The sequence below is a fragment of the Neoarius graeffei genome, chromosome 13 (genome assembly GCF_027579695.1).
Source record: "Neoarius graeffei isolate fNeoGra1 chromosome 13, fNeoGra1.pri, whole genome shotgun sequence".
Classification (NCBI taxonomy): Eukaryota; Metazoa; Chordata; class Actinopteri; order Siluriformes; family Ariidae; genus Neoarius; species Neoarius graeffei.
Genome location: NC_083581.1, coordinates 43,439,455 through 43,455,307, shown reverse-complemented (window position 1 = coordinate 43,455,307; position 15,853 = coordinate 43,439,455). Strand labels below are relative to the sequence as shown.

General features: G+C 42.4%; 1 protein-coding gene across 1 annotated transcript in view; it reads left to right on the top strand.

Annotated features, from left to right (window-relative positions):
* dnai3 (dynein axonemal intermediate chain 3) overlaps window positions 1-15,283 on the top strand; it is a 36,443-nt gene extending 21,160 nt beyond the window's left edge. Inside the window, exons 12-21 of the mRNA XM_060936659.1 lie at window positions 6,582-6,655; window positions 6,950-7,085; window positions 7,195-7,279; window positions 9,545-9,648; window positions 9,731-9,794; window positions 10,833-10,963; window positions 11,127-11,331; window positions 11,570-11,661; window positions 11,942-12,082; window positions 15,096-15,283. Of these exons, the coding sequence (XP_060792642.1) occupies window positions 6,582-6,655; window positions 6,950-7,085; window positions 7,195-7,279; window positions 9,545-9,648; window positions 9,731-9,794; window positions 10,833-10,963; window positions 11,127-11,331; window positions 11,570-11,661; window positions 11,942-12,082; window positions 15,096-15,242 (1,179 nt within the window). The 3' untranslated portion in view covers window positions 15,243-15,283. The remainder of the gene's footprint in view (window positions 1-6,581; window positions 6,656-6,949; window positions 7,086-7,194; window positions 7,280-9,544; window positions 9,649-9,730; window positions 9,795-10,832; window positions 10,964-11,126; window positions 11,332-11,569; window positions 11,662-11,941; window positions 12,083-15,095) is intronic.
* The last annotated feature ends 570 nt before the right edge of the window (window positions 15,284-15,853 follow it).

Genomic DNA, 15,853 nt, shown 5'->3' with positions numbered 1-15,853 from the left:
ACTCTCCTGCTCCGTTCTGCTCCACTGTTACTGCCTGTCTACTTGTCTAATAAGTTACATTTGAGAATGAGCAACATTTAGATCATTCTTCCACATCACAAATATTTGTGATATAAGAAAATTAAAATATTGTAGTAGCCACCACTGACATTACAGATTTTAGAACCAAAAGACCTTTATTTCCCTTCAAATCCCTCTCTAAACTTACCAGACTGTCTTCTTCATCATCAGGTACAGTGGTGCTTGAAAGTTTGTGAACCCTTTAGAATTTTCTATATTTCTGCATAAATATGACCTAAAACATCATCAGATTTTCACACAAGTCCTAAAAGTAGATAAAGAGAACCCAGTTAAACAAATGAGACAAAAATATTATATTTGGTCATTTATTTATTGAGGAAAATGATCCAATATTATATATCTGTGAGTGGCAAAAGTATGTGAACCTCTAGGATTAGCAGTTAATTTGAAGGTGAAATTAGAGTCAGGTGTTTTCAATCAATGGGATGACAATCAGGTGTGAGTGGGCACCCTGTTTTATTTAAAGAACAGGGATTTATCAAAGTCTGATCTTCACAACACGTTTGTGGAAGTGTATCATGGCACGAACAAAGGAGATTTCTGAGGACCTCAGAAAAAGCGTTGTTGATGCTCATCAGGCTGGAAAAGGTTACAAAACCATCTCTAAAGAGTTTGGACTCCACCAATCCACAGTCAGACAGATTGTGTACAAATGGAGGAAATTCAAGACCATTGTTACCCTCCTCAGGAGTGGTCGACCAACAAAGATCACTCCAAGAGCAAGACGTGTAATAGTCAGCGAGGTCACAAAGGACCCCAGGGTAACTTCTAAGCAACTGAAGGCCTCTCTCACATTGGCTAATGTTAATGTTCATGAGTCCACCATCAGGAGAATACTGAACAACATTGGTGTGCATGGCAGGGTTGCAAGGAGAAAGCCACTGCTCTCCAAAAAGAACATTGCTGCTCATCTGCAGTTTGCTAAAGATCACGTGGACAAGCTAGAAGGCTATTGGAAAAATGTTTTGTGGATGGCTGAGACCAAAATAGAACTTTCTGGTTTCAATGAGAAGCCTTATGTTTGGAGAAAGAAAAACACTGCATTCCAGCATAAGAACCTTATCCCATCTGTGAAATATGGTGGTGGTAGTAACATGGTTTGGGCCTGTTTTGCTGCATCTGGGCCAGGATGGCTTGCCATCATTGATAGAACAATGAATTCTGAATTATACCAGCAAATTTTCAAGCACCACTGTATCTTTCTGTTTTTGGAGAAATGTTTTAACAAACTCATCTGAAAATGCAATCAGGAATTAACTAGACAGTTATTTCACAATATATTATGAATTTTAATAATTAGTTGGCCATGAACATCAAAATGAATTCAAGTACCTGGGGTCAACTGTGCAGGAAAATGGGGGCTGCGATAGTGAGGTGAGAAAGAGAGTGCAGGCAGGGTGGAGCAGTTGGAGAAGGATTTCAAGAGTCATTTGTGATAGAAAAGTACCAGCAAAAGTGAAAGGTAAGATGTATAAGACAGTAGTGAGACCAGCTGTGATGTATGGATTGGAGACCGTACCCTTAACGAAGAGACAGGAGGCAAGGTTGGAGGTGGCGGAGTTGAGGATGTTAAGGTTTGTGATGGGAGTGACAAGGTTGGACAGGATAAGGAACAAGCACATCAGAGGGACAGCACATGTGGAGAGCTTGGGAATTAAGCTAAGAGAGATGAGACTGAGATGGTATGGGCACATCCTGAGAAGAGATGCAGAGCATGTTGGAAGGAGAATGTTGAGGATGGAGCTGCCAGGCACACGAAAACGAGGAAGGCCAAAGAGGAGATACATCAGTGGCGGCTGGTGAAAAAAATTCTTGCTGGGGCTGGTGTGCCAATAGATTTCCCTGCCTAGTCTGGTATAAGCATTCAAATGAACAGTCAGAAAATGACAACAATTCCACAATAATAATTTAATTTCCTTCTCAAAATCAGCAGTTTCACAGATAAAGTAAATTAACAATTTACAGCTATATTAGGCTCCATTTTTGCTTTGGAAAGGAACGGTATCAAATACAATACAATACTCAAATACCTCTTCATTGTGCCTTCTTACAGCAATGCAGTGCCCATCGTCTAGCTGCGCCGCTATGCTAATCCTTCCGAGCACAGCTAGCTTTACACAGTTTTCCATGTGAACTCTTGATCTTTCATGCTTTTTGATGCATTTGGAGAGGTGCTTTTAAGTCAGTTTGTCCAGACTGTGTCCACATCAAATCACACCTGTCACTTTTGAAAAGGATGGAGGGGAAACAAAAAAGTGCATTGGCTGTTCCACAGCCTGTTAGCCACGACTTATGCTGGAACCAACTCCTGCAAAAAGTCCTGTTGTAGGCTTTAACTTTCTCCTTGGTTGGCTGGGTGATGTTTATTTCAGGTTTGTCAGGTCCCAGCTCCTTAACACAGATTTTTTTCCACCATCGTCCTTCTCACGAAAGGGTAGTTCAACAAAGAGCTCACCGAATTTGGTGGAAGCTGCCCCTCAACTGTTGTCGTCGCCATCATCTCTCTGACTGACTGACCTGAGACCTCAAGTTTATCACCATGGCAATCCAAAACATTCCCACATTTTCTGTAGCAGGGGAGAAATTTCCAGCGCCCCAAAACCATTAATTTCGGCGATGCTGATTGGCCAAATACTTATTATTTTTCCCTAGCAGCCATACACGATTGGCTATTTCGCTGCACTTCTTGGGCGCTTTGATGAGCGCCCAAGAAGAGAAATGATACGAGTCTGTCGGTGGAAATTCACTGTTGAATGAGAGTCAGTTGGTGGAAATGTTGTTTAAATAATTCAGATTGCATGTAGGCACACACTATTAAGTAAAACTGACATTGATAATAAAATTTGTAAAAATAAAATTTTATATATTTTATATATATATATATATATATATATATATATATATATATATATATATATATATTTTTTTTTTTTTTTTTCTCCACATCTGGGAGGGCGGCGCCCGAGTGCCCCCTATGGGCCAGCCGCCACTGAGATGCATGAATGTAGTGAGAGAGGACATAAAAGTGGCAGGTGTGGTAGAGAAGGATACGGAAGACAGGGAGCAATGGAGACAGAAGATCCGCTGTGGCGACCCTTAATCGGGAGCAGCCTTAAGAAGAAGAAGAAGTTGGCCATGAACATCAAAAGAGAAATACATTGCGAATGTTTATTTAAACTGTAAAATCTATCTAATCTAGGTTAGCTAATTAAATCTACCTTTCTCTTCCTCTCTTCTTTCTTTATCTTTTCTCTCTCTCTCCCTCTCGTCTCAGCCATGTGTTGCTACATGACTCCACTTCCTGCATCCATAGTTTCAAAGCCCTCTACAGAGTCGAGTAATTGCAACTTCATAAAATTCTGAAGCAGCAGCGGTGGCAATAAATTTGTACCAGCAGGCTGCCGCTGCAGTATGTACAGTACATGGCGCAAACCATGGAAGCCACACCTTCATTAGGACTGACATTTACACAGGAAAATCTCCCTCATTTGGACAATCAGAAAGAGACTACACCTCATTCATTAGGACTGAGAAACAAATAGGCCACGCCTCCTTCATAAGGACTGACAGGCACACAGGCCACACCTCTTTCATTATGACTGACAGATGCACAAGCTTTGCATCTTTCAATGAAATCTAAGCTAAGCTTCAGTGTGTCTGAAATGGGGCTTTAAAAAAACTTAAGTGAACATCCAATCCCATCCTGATCAGATCTAAAGTCAACTCCTCTGCGTGTACACACACACAAAATGATTTCCACAGCTGCTTTTAGATATTTCTGTGGATCCCATCAGGCGGCTTGGACGGCATCTCCAGTCTTCTCCTGGGGAGTTAAGTCATTCCATTAAAAGCATGGGCGTTGCAGAAAGGTCAAAGGTCAACTGTGTTAAAGGTTTTTAGAATATTACAATCTAGGCTCCTGGCAGAGCAAAGGGAATATGTGTGAATTCCATATTGTCTCTGGAATTAATCACAGAGTCATGAGTGACAGTTACCACATTACACAAAGAGATGGGAATGAAAACAATCACTAGGAGAAGAACTGAAGGACATGTGGCTTCTATGATTGTCAGTCTCAGTGAAGGCGGTGTGGCCTCTGTGCTTGTTAGTGTCAGTGGAGGAGGTGTGGCCTCTGTGCTTGTTAGTGTCAGTGGAGGAGCTGTGGCGGAGCTGTGGCCTCTGTGTTTGTTAGTGTCAGTGGAGGAGGTGTGGCCTCTGTGCTTGTTAGTGTCAGTGTAAAACATGTAGCCCATGTAGGGCTGGGTGATAGGACCTAAAAATGGTATTGTAAAATTTTCTGACATTTTCATGATAACAATATTGATCTCATCTCATTATTTGTAGCCGCTTTATCCTGTTCTACAGGGTCGCAGGCAAGCTGGAGCCTATCCCAGCTGACTACGGGTGAAAGGCAGGGTACACCCTGGACAAGTCACCAGGTCATCACAGGGCTGACACATAGACACAGACAACCATTCACACTCACATTCACACCTACGGTCAATTTAGAGTCACCAGTTAACCTAACCTGCATGTCTTTGGACTGTGGGGGAAACCGGAGCACCCGGAGGAAACCCACGCGGACACGGGGAGAACATGCAAACTCCGCACAGAAAGGCCCTCGCCGGCCACAGGGCTCGAACCCGGACCTTCTTGCTGTGAGGCGACAGCGCTAACCACTACACCACCGTGCCGCCGTGCAGATTTTTGATTAATCAAAATTGAGCCTGGAGTACATCAAAATGTTTGACTGTAAATGGAACATATACTCGCATGCAGGCTACTGATTAACCCATAAGAGCCCAGACTGATTTCTCAATCAAGGAAAATTATTGAGGAAATAAAATGAACTAAATAGACGACACAGAAAACATTTCTGACCTTTTATTTTTTAAAATAGCGCTTTCATGTCTCAAGATCTGAAATATTAAATAGCAAATTTGCAGAACACTGCAACACTATTACACCGTTAACCCGAAAGTTCATTCTATGCAAACAGTTTTAGTAAATACCACTTTTAAAGATTAGTTTTATTGCATTACTTAAACAGTACGAGTATATGAAGAGTATATGAGACAGTCATTGGGTGTACTCATTTTTGTAATTTAAACAAACTTAAACTATCCTGTTTTACCTCAGGCCACAGTGCTGCCCTGTTGTGATTGGCTCAAAATTCAAGACAAGTCTGTGCTTGTCCGTTGACGGCTACAGAGGAAGTTGCGCCATTTTCTAATTTACACAGAGCAATTTAAGTTTTTTTTTTCACTTTTGACAGCAAGCTAATTAGCATTTGTTACCGGCTACAGTCGGTACTCGGCACGTTAAAAGTGGGTCAACGTTGTAGCGACATAACGTTACTGTACAAGCAATGCTTATTTAACGGTAACAAACTTAAGCCCTATATGTTGAAATTCCTATCTTATTCATTCGTTAATTTATCACACAGTCTTACCTCAGTCAACTTCTTCCCTCCTTCTGTGAAAATTCAACGTCTCAGACGCGGACAGAAGTGGGCGGGGGATGCGTTTGATTAAGTCTCCTGGTTGGCTGGTGATAGATTGGTGTCATTATAGCACATTGGAGCGGTTCATGCCAGGCTCGAGTCCGATCCACCACTGATGAATTGCCCAATAAGAATCCAGAATGTCATCAAAAGACGTATTTTTTTCTCAATAGACGCAGGTGATGTTAAAGCCTACTGGCAGTCACGAGGCAGACTACAAAACCGCAGGGCATCAAGGCCACTGTGGCCTTACGGCAGATATTTTTTTCCAAGGGCACAAGGCCGAATTGAGAGGGCACGAGGGCCATGGCCCTCAAGGCGCTCGTGAAATTCCTGCCCTGGTACAGTGGCATAATACACGGAGGATAAGAGATATGATCACAATATTGCTATCAGTAAACCTACTAGAAGGGAATAGAATATGTTTTTATTCCATGGAAAAAGTGTCCTACAGTGCTCAGCGTAAATGAGAACACCCCCTTTGAAAAGGAACATTTTAAACAATATCTCAATGAACACAAACAATTTCCAAAATGTTGACAAGACAAAGTTTAATATAACATCTGTTTAACTTATAACAGGAAAGTAAGGTTAATAATATAAACTTAGATTACACATTTTTTTCAGTTTTGCCCAAATTGAGAGGGCACGAGGGCCATGGCCCTCGCGGCCCTTGCGAAATTCCTGCCCTGTTCTAATGTGTAGCTTAAAGGCTTAAACACTGAGCTGCTGCCTCAAGCTTTAATGTCTGCTCAACACCTAATCACATAATCATATCGGAACAGTAGTAAATTGTATCGACTTGAGCATTGGCTGCTTTTAATGAATCTGTCTTGCATTAAATAGTGGATTACATTTTGAAATGCTCAGCTCATCTTTTATTGCAATCTATAAACATGAACATAATCTCATTGTATATAACCATAACGAACATCAGTGTGACTGTACACTGATATACAGCAGTATACTGTATTATTATTTTTTTCCCTCTCTCTAGGTCTCAGGATTGGGGATTCCGCTGAAAAATACACACCAAATATCAGTCCAGATTGTTACCTGTTCTTCTGACGGGTACTAACAGACACAAATACAGCTGAAACACACATTTACACTATGTGTAAACATAATGCAAGTGTAGTCAGTGTGTGTACCTAAAACCTCATTTTTAAATAAATTATATATTGAGTCTGTATTTAAACGTTTTAAAAGGATTATTATTCACATCACTTCTAGGTTTCAGCTAGGTGGTGGGGCTTACTTCTTTAACCATATGCGACTGAGCTACTTAATGAGACATATCTGTTTTAACATTTTACTCTACACATGTGTATACCTTATACCTTTGGTCTATTTTGTGTGTGTTAGTTGTGTAATGTTCTGGGACTTGCGTGCTCCTCTGACCGGCAAGAAGCCCAGAGTTGAAGAAAAAACCCTCGAGAACACTTATGGAGTTCCCAAAACCTTTAAACACCTCAACCTCACCTGGAAACCTCTGTTTAGAGTACATAAACACACACACACACACACACACTATTTTATATATTCTCATGTATTCAGACATTAATTCACTTGTGACATCTCAAGCTCTGTGTGTGTGTGTGTGTGTGTAGGTGACTCTGCCTAAAGTAGACGGCCCTGGTCAATACAGTCCGATGAAGTTCAGTCTGGCAGACAGTGTGTGTTACACTCCTGCAGGTAATCCACTGAGAGGAACATTTCTAAATAATAAAGTGCTCTCGCTTTACACAGTGTTCCAGCTAGTAAAGCAGGTAGAAGCATTAATGGAACTGCTTGAGGAAGTAATATATAGATTTAGGCACTGCCTAAAAGCAGAGCTCCCATCTGTTTCTGGGTTGTAGAATTTTCTTATATCCTAGCCAGTCTCTTTTGTTTTATTTCTTTACTGGCTAGCACTGGCCACTAGGTGGTGTGTATGGCTGTAATTACTAACACCGACAACTAGGTGGTGTGTATGACTGTAATTACTAAAACTGGCCACGAGGTGGTGTGTATGACTGGTAATTACTAAAACTGGCCACTAGGCGGTGTGTATGACTGGTAATTACTAGTACTGGCCACTAGGTGGTGTGTATGACTGTAATTACTAACACTGGCCACTAGGCGGTGTGTATGACTGGTAATTACTAACACTGACCATTAGGCGGTGTGTATGACTGGTAATTACTAACACTGGCCACTAGGCAGTGTGTATGACTGGTAATTACTAGCACTGACCACTAGGCGGTGTGTATGACTGGTAATTACTAACACTGGCCACTAGGCGGTGTGTATGACTGGTAATTACTAACACTGACCACGAGGCGGTGTGTATGACTGGTATTTACTAACACTGGCCACTAGGCGGTGTGTATGACTGGTAATTACTAGCACTGACCACTAGGCGGTATGTATGACTGGTAATTACTAACACTGACCACTAGGCGGTGTGTATGACTGGTAATTACTAACACTGACCACTAGGCGGTGTGTATGACTGGTAATTACTAAAACTGGCCACTAGGCGGTGTGTATGACTAGTAATTACTAACACTGGCCACGAGGTGGTGTGTATGACTGGTAATTACTAAAACTGGCCACTAGGCGGTGTGTATGACTGTAATTACTAACACTGGCCACTAGGCGGTGTGTATGACTGGTAATTACTAACACTGACCACTAGGCGGTGTGTCTCATCTCATCTCACTATCTCTAGCCGCTTTATCCTTCTACAGGGTCGCAGGCAAGCTGGAGCCTATCCCAGCTGACTACGGGCGAAAGGCGGGGTACACCCTGGACAAGTCGCCAGGTCATCACAGGGCTGACACATAGACACAGACAACCATTCACACTCACATTCACACCTACGGTCAATTTAGAGTCACCAGTTAACCTAATCTGCATGTCTTTGGGGGAAACCGGAGCACCCGGAGGAAACCCACGCGGACACGGGGAGAACATGCAAACTCCACACAGAAAGGCCCTCGCCGGCCCCGGGGCTCGAACCCAGGACCTTCTTGCTGTGAGGCGACAGCGCTAACCACTACACCACCGTGCCGCCTAGGCGGTGTGTATGACTGGTAATTACTAACACTGGCCACGAGGTGGTGTGTATGACTGGTAATTACTAAAACTGGCCACTAGGCGGCGTGTATGACTGTAATTACTAACACTGACCACTAGGTGGTGTGTATGACTGTAATTACTAAAACTGGCCACTAGGCGGTGTGTATGACTAGTAATTACTAACACTGGCCACGAGGTGGTGTGTATGACTGGTATTTACTAAAACTGGCCACTAGGCGGTGTGTATGACTGGTAATTACTAACACTGGCCACTAGGCGGTGTGTATGACTGGTAATTACTAACACTGGCCACTAGGCGGTGTGTATGACTGTAATTACTAACACTGGCCACTAGGCGGTGTGTATGACTGGTAATTACTAAAACTGGCCACTAGGCGGTGTGTATGACTGGTAATTACTAACACTGACCACTAGGTGGTGTGTATGACTGGTAATTACTAACACTGGCCACTAGGCGGTGTGTATGACTGGTAATTACTAACACTGGCCACGAGGCGGTGTGTATGACTGGTAATTACTAAAACTGGCCACTAGGCGGTGTGTATGACTAGTAATTACTAACACTGGCCACGAGGTGGTGTGTATGACTGGTAATTACTAACACTGACCACTAGGTGGTGTGTATGACTGGTAATTACTAACACTGGCCACTAGGCGGTGTGTATGACTGGTAATTACTAACACTGGCCACTAGGCGGTGTGTATGACTGGTAATTACTAACACTGGCCACTAGGCGGTGTGTATAAGTGGTGGTACACAAACCACAAAAAAATCGACTCGATGGGTTTACCATTTTTTCTTAGGTATAGTGCTCCGCTATTACAGATAGCAGAAAAAGTGTTCAAGCAAATACAGCACTCTCTCTCTCTCTGCAGTGGAAAGGTCGGAGGTTCCTGCATTCTCTGTTCTCAAGGTGCCCTCTGGCAAAAAGCTGGATGAGCTGGACACCATCAACACCAAATTCTATGTTGGCACTGAGGTGAGCTCTGTGTGTATATATATGTGTGGGGGGGCACAGAACGCTTATGATGGTGACACATGCTGTTCATGTTTTGTGTCAGGATGGACAGCTGGTGTACACCGACTGGAGAATGGAGATGGACAAAGACACAGGACAACCTTCTAGTAAGAACACACACACACACACAATTGATAGATTTTAAATTTTAGCTTTCATGACCAGCCATTACTGGTTATATGTCAGTTTTAAGCGCTTGCATTCGGAAAACGTTGAGTGCCATTTGAACATTAGTAAAAAGTAACTTTACAGATCAGAGGTTCCGTGTGGTTCTGTGTGAGGGATGATGGATGGATGAGTAACACACCCTGTATTAAATAACACAGTGCTCACTTTGTCTAATCAGACTGTGTTAAAGCCAGAGAGATTGTGGTTTCTCATAAACATCAGAGAATAATTCTGCAGAATTCTGGGAAAGAGAAGGAAGAACATCCCAGAAATACACAAGAAAAAAGAATTTGGCTAGATGCAGGGTCGCAGGCAAGCTGGAGCCTATCCCAGCTGACTACGGGTGAAAGGCGGGGTACACCCTGGACAAGTCGCCAGGTCATCACAGGGCTGACACATAGACACAGACAACCATTCACACTCACATTCACACCTACGCTCAATTTAGAGTCACCAGTTAACCTAACCTGCATGTCTTTGGACTGTGGGGGAAACCGGAGCACCCGGAGGAAACCCACACGGACATGGGGAGAACATGCAAACTCCGCACAGAAAGGCCCTCGCCGGCCACGGGGCTCGAACCCGGACCTTCTTGCTGTGAGGTGACAGTGCTAACCACTACACCACCGTGCCACCCACTATCCATCCAGATGTTGATTATTTTCCAATAACAGCACATAACCAAGTGTTTTATTCCTCTTATACCACAGAAATTTGAAACAATTGAAGGACACTTATTGAAGGACAAGTCATACTTTTTATCAACAGCTTGTCATGTTACTGAGAAACTACAAAACATAAACTTCTCTGTCCTGAAGATGTTGGAAAACTTAGTTTCAGCCTGACCTCTGACTGTTACAAAACGCTGACACTGGAGACTCCTTCCATAAAAGTTATATAAACTCTCCTTACAGAAAACTTCATCATATTGTGTATGAAAATCTCCCTCTCTCTCTCTCTCTCTCTCTCTCTCTCAGGTCCTAAGCCCACTCATATCTTTGAGATACATGACAGTCAGTTGAACACAGTTCTCCGTTCTCCATTCTTCAAGGACATTATTCTGACTGTAGGTGGTTGGACCTTCGCCATCTGGAAAGAGGGAGTTATGGTGAGACGCCCGAAAACAAATGCTTTTATACACACGCTTTTCCTTTATGGACAATGGGCCTTGTTGATCAAGCTAGATATGAACAAATTTATTCAGACATCGTTCCTCAGATCCCTATATAAATCCATTCCATCTTGTCTTCTCTGGTCCTCTCCCATTCCAGAACGGTCCACTCCTCCACTCAGCGCGTTCCTGGAATATGCGCACGGCCGGGTTCTGGTCTCTAACCCGGCCTGCTGTGTTCTTTATCGGGAAAGAGAATGGCAGCCTGGAGGTGTGGAACCTGCTGGAGAAAACCCATGAGCCTGTACTGAAACAGAAGATCACCACGACTCCGATCTCCTGCATCAAACCCTGGATCACCTCCTGTTAGTCACACATACACACACACACACACACACACACACTCACACTCTCTCTCAACAAGCCACTACAAGACAATAAAGCATAATTATTAGAATTATTTATAACAGAGAAAGTGTTGATTAATTTTCTATAACAGCTGCTCTGACATGAGTGCAGCTGCATATCACAGGTTTGTAATAATGCACTTGCCCTAATAACATCGACATGTGCTATAACTCCACTCTGATCTTGTTTGAGCAGCAAAGAAGCAACTCTTGGCCGTGTCTGACCACCTGGGCACGCTGCACATCCTGGAGGTACCGTGGACACTCCATTACCCGGCTTCTAATGAGGTGTGTTAATAAACCTACCTTCTGAGACCCTTTAAACCCGGTCACTGACATCTTCAAATCATTTCTCGTTTTAACATTTTACCACCCCACATAAAGTTAACTTGGTGATCAGTAGATGCACACCTATGCGTAATTTACTGTAGATTAGCCAGTTGACCTAATCCACATGACTTTGGACTGTGGGAGGAAACCAGAGCACCTGGAGGAAACCCACGCAAGAGTCTAACACTGTATTTTAAAATAAAAATATAATTTAATGAAAACATTTTTTGTCCTGTAGGTGCAGAATATGAGCAGTTATCTGGAGAGGGAGGTGAAGCGTCTGATCTACTTTGAGAAGATGTCGGAAACGCAAGAGAAAGAGAAGAAAGTGATGAAAGAAGAGAACAATGAGACGCCAAAGAGAATTGTTTTTGGAGATGTAATATTTCTTATCAGTAACCTATTCTCATTAATCAGGCTGTTTCTAGATGCTTTATTTATACTATACGATACTATAAAGATGCACTACATGGCCAAAAGTATGTGGACCATTGAACATCCCATTCCAAAACTATGGCCATTATCATGGAGTTGGTCCTCCTTTGCTGTTACAATAAGCTCCACTCTTCTGGAAAGGCTTGCCACTAGATTTTATAGCGTGGTTGTGGGGATTTGTGTTCATTCAGCCACAAGAGCATTACTGAGATCAGGCACTGATGTTGGGTGAGGAGGCCTGGGGTGCAGTTGGTGTTCCAGTTCATCCCAAAGGTGTTTAGTAGGGTTGAGGTCAGGGCTCTGTACAGGACACATGAGTTCTTCCACTCCAACCTTAACACACCATGTCTTCATGGAGCTCGCTTTGTGCACAGGGGTATTGTCATCCTGGAACAGGTTTGGGCCTCTTGGTTTCAGTGAAGGGAAATTGTAATATTACAGCATACAAGACATTCTACACAATTGTGTGCTTCCAACTTTATGGCAACAGTTTGATGAAGAACCACATATGGATGATCATAAACCTTTGGCAGTATAGTGTATTCTTTTTTGCATTGATTTACTCATGTTAAACCAGTAGCCATAGACGCCCCTTCCTTGTTAGCATAAACTAAATCTTAGCTTAGTTGAGAACATTGTTCTCTTGCTCACGTTTTTCTTTAACGTTTGAGCTTTAACAATATTCCAGTATTCTCTTTCACAAGTTGTAGAAACGGGCAACTGGACTTGCCTGAAGATTAACCATTCAGCCACAAGAGCATTACTGAGATCAGGCACTGATGTTGGGTGAGGAGGCCTGGGGTGCAGTTGGTGTTCCAGTTCATCCCAAAGGTGTTTAGTAGGGTTGAGGTCAGGGCTCTGTACAGGACACATGAGTTCTTCCACTCCAACCTTAACACACCATGTCTTCATGGAGCTCGCTTTGTGCACAGGGGTAATTTTTCCACCACCTAACGGGCAATCCTTTGATCACCCTAATGACTCGCCGTTCACACACAGCCTCCAGTGACCCACACCAACATGATGCCTCAATGACACCTTAGATGAGCTGGTCATCAGAATTCTGATTCTGATCCAGGAGAGGATAAATACCTGATACTCCCTATTAGTCAGACAGAACTGAGGAAGCCTTTTGGACGAGAGGTGAAACGTTTTCAAGAATCTTCAAGCAAGTCCAGTTGCCCATTTCTACCACCCACAGTTTACTATGACCTGGATGATTGAGAATCTTCACAGACATCTTTCACAAGTTAATTAAATCCTGTACAGTGAATATGGAAACACACGCAGTTGCACATCACTGTCTCCCTTAATGACGTGTGCTCTTCATCATAGTGTGTGCTTATGATTCTACTGTAAAGGTACAACACCAAATCAGAAAAAGTTGGGATGGTATGTTGAAATTGAAACCTAAAACAATAATTTGTTAATAATCTTTGAACCGTATTGCACTCAAAACAAAACAACAGCACATTATTTGATATTGTATCTCATGAAAAGATGTTTAGCGACTGAACACACCAAGTGATGAAGTGTTTCAGGTGTTATTTTGTCCCATTCTTCCTGCAAACTGGTCTTAAGATGTGCAACAGTACAGAGTCATTGGTGTCATATTTTTCATTTCAAAATTCACCACACATTCTCTATTGGGAACAGAGGGAACAGGCACCCTCTTCTTCCACAGCCATGCCTTTGTAATGTGTGCAGAATGTGGTTTTGCATTGTCTTGTTGAAATATCCCTGGAAAAGATGTCGTCTTAAAGGCAGCACATGTTGCTTCAAAACCTCAGTATACTTTTCTGCATTAATGCTCCATCACAGAAGTGTAAGTCGCCATTTCCAAAGGCACTGAACAACCCCATACCATGACAGACCCTGGCTTTTGGACTTGTTCCTGGTAACAGTCTGGATGGTCGTTTTTGTCTTTGGTCCAGAGCACATGACATCCATCTCTTCCACAAAAGACCTGGAACACTGATTCATCTGACCAGGATACATGTTTCCACTGTGCGAGGGTCCATCCCAGATGTCTCTGAGCCCAGAGAAGTTGATACTGCTTCTGGATACAGTTAACATAAGGCTTCCTTTTAATGAAAGTAAAGTGTTAACTGGTATTTGTGGATGTAACTCTCTATTGTAGCTTGACAAAGGTTTGCCAAAGTAATCCCGAGCCCATGTGGTTATATCAGCGATAGATGAATGACGGTTCTTGATGCAGTGCCGTCTGAGGGATCGGAGATCACGGGTGTTTGGCTTAGGCTTGCGTCCTTGCTCTTTACGCACCAAAATTCCTCCAGATTCCTTGAATCATTTAAAGATACTATGCACCATACAGGGTGAAATATCCAGATCCCTTTGTATCTTTTTTGAAGAACATTGTTTTTAAAATTTCCATTATTTTCTCACGCATTTGTTCACAAACTGGAGCTCCTCGGCCCATCTTTGCTCCCCAAAGACTAGGCCTTTCCTGGATACTGATTTTATACCAAATCATGATTACAGTCACCTGCTGACATCACCTGTTTCAAATCACATCATTATTATTATCTGATATTTAATTGTTTTACCTCATTACTAGCCCTAAATTGTCCCATCCCAAATTATTTTGGAATGTGTTGCTGGCCTGAAATGCAGGAATGAATGTATTTCATGTTTCGACCAGTCAAAACATGAAATATCTCGGGTTCATACTGTCTGTAATGAAATACAAGTCAAAGTAAATTTAAAAGTCACTGCCCTCTTTTTTTTTTATTTACATTTTCCATACTGCCCCAACTTTTTCTGATTTGTGGTTGTATAAAGAGAAAGCAAGACAACATTAACATGGCTGCTTTATATAAAAGATGTAACACACACACAAACCCCCTCAAATTAAGCATTAACTAAGTATTTAAGGAGAACTCTGCAAATAGACACAAGATTAAATTTTCCCTTAAAGGAATTGTTGATGTGTGCAGGATACATGGCCGAAGCTGTCCGATAATGAGATGGAGGAGCTGAAGAAGAAGGTGCAGAAAGACTACGAGAAGTATTTCACTCTGGAGGAACGCCTGATGCAGGAATTAGGCCTCGTGAAAGAAACCCAGGACAAAGATAACACCTGACTGAACACACACGTGCACACAAAACACACACACACACTCTGCTCGCCTTGGTGCCAATGTAGAATTTGGTGTTATGAGTACGTAGTATTAGTAGTATTGTTGCTGTAATTCAATAAGATGTTTTGTTTGTTAATAAATTTTTTTTTAATAAACTGGTGGTTTCTTTACTTCTGATTTATCTCAAAGTGTGCCTATTATTCTGGATTCTAATTGGTCAGATGATGTTGATTTAATTCCCTATAATAGCAGCTCAGGCAGTAGTGCAGCTGCACATCACATGTTTATATCAATGCACTTGTAATACGTTATCGCTTCTATTGTCCCAACTTCATCACGCCTTCCAGAAGTTGATTAAGTGTAATTACTGTTACCAGTCCGATGTTGATTATTTTCGTAATAACAGCATGTGCTCAAAGTGTTTTATTCCTCTTACAGCACAGCAACTTGTCACCTAACTGGTTTCATCAGACCCTGTAAGACATTTGCCACATGGTTTGTGGTGATTTAGTTGGGCTTGGTTGTTCTTCTAAGAAAGGGCTTCCATCTAGCCATCCTACCCCATAGCCCAGACATATGAAGAATACAAGAGATTGTCACATGCAGAAAGTAAA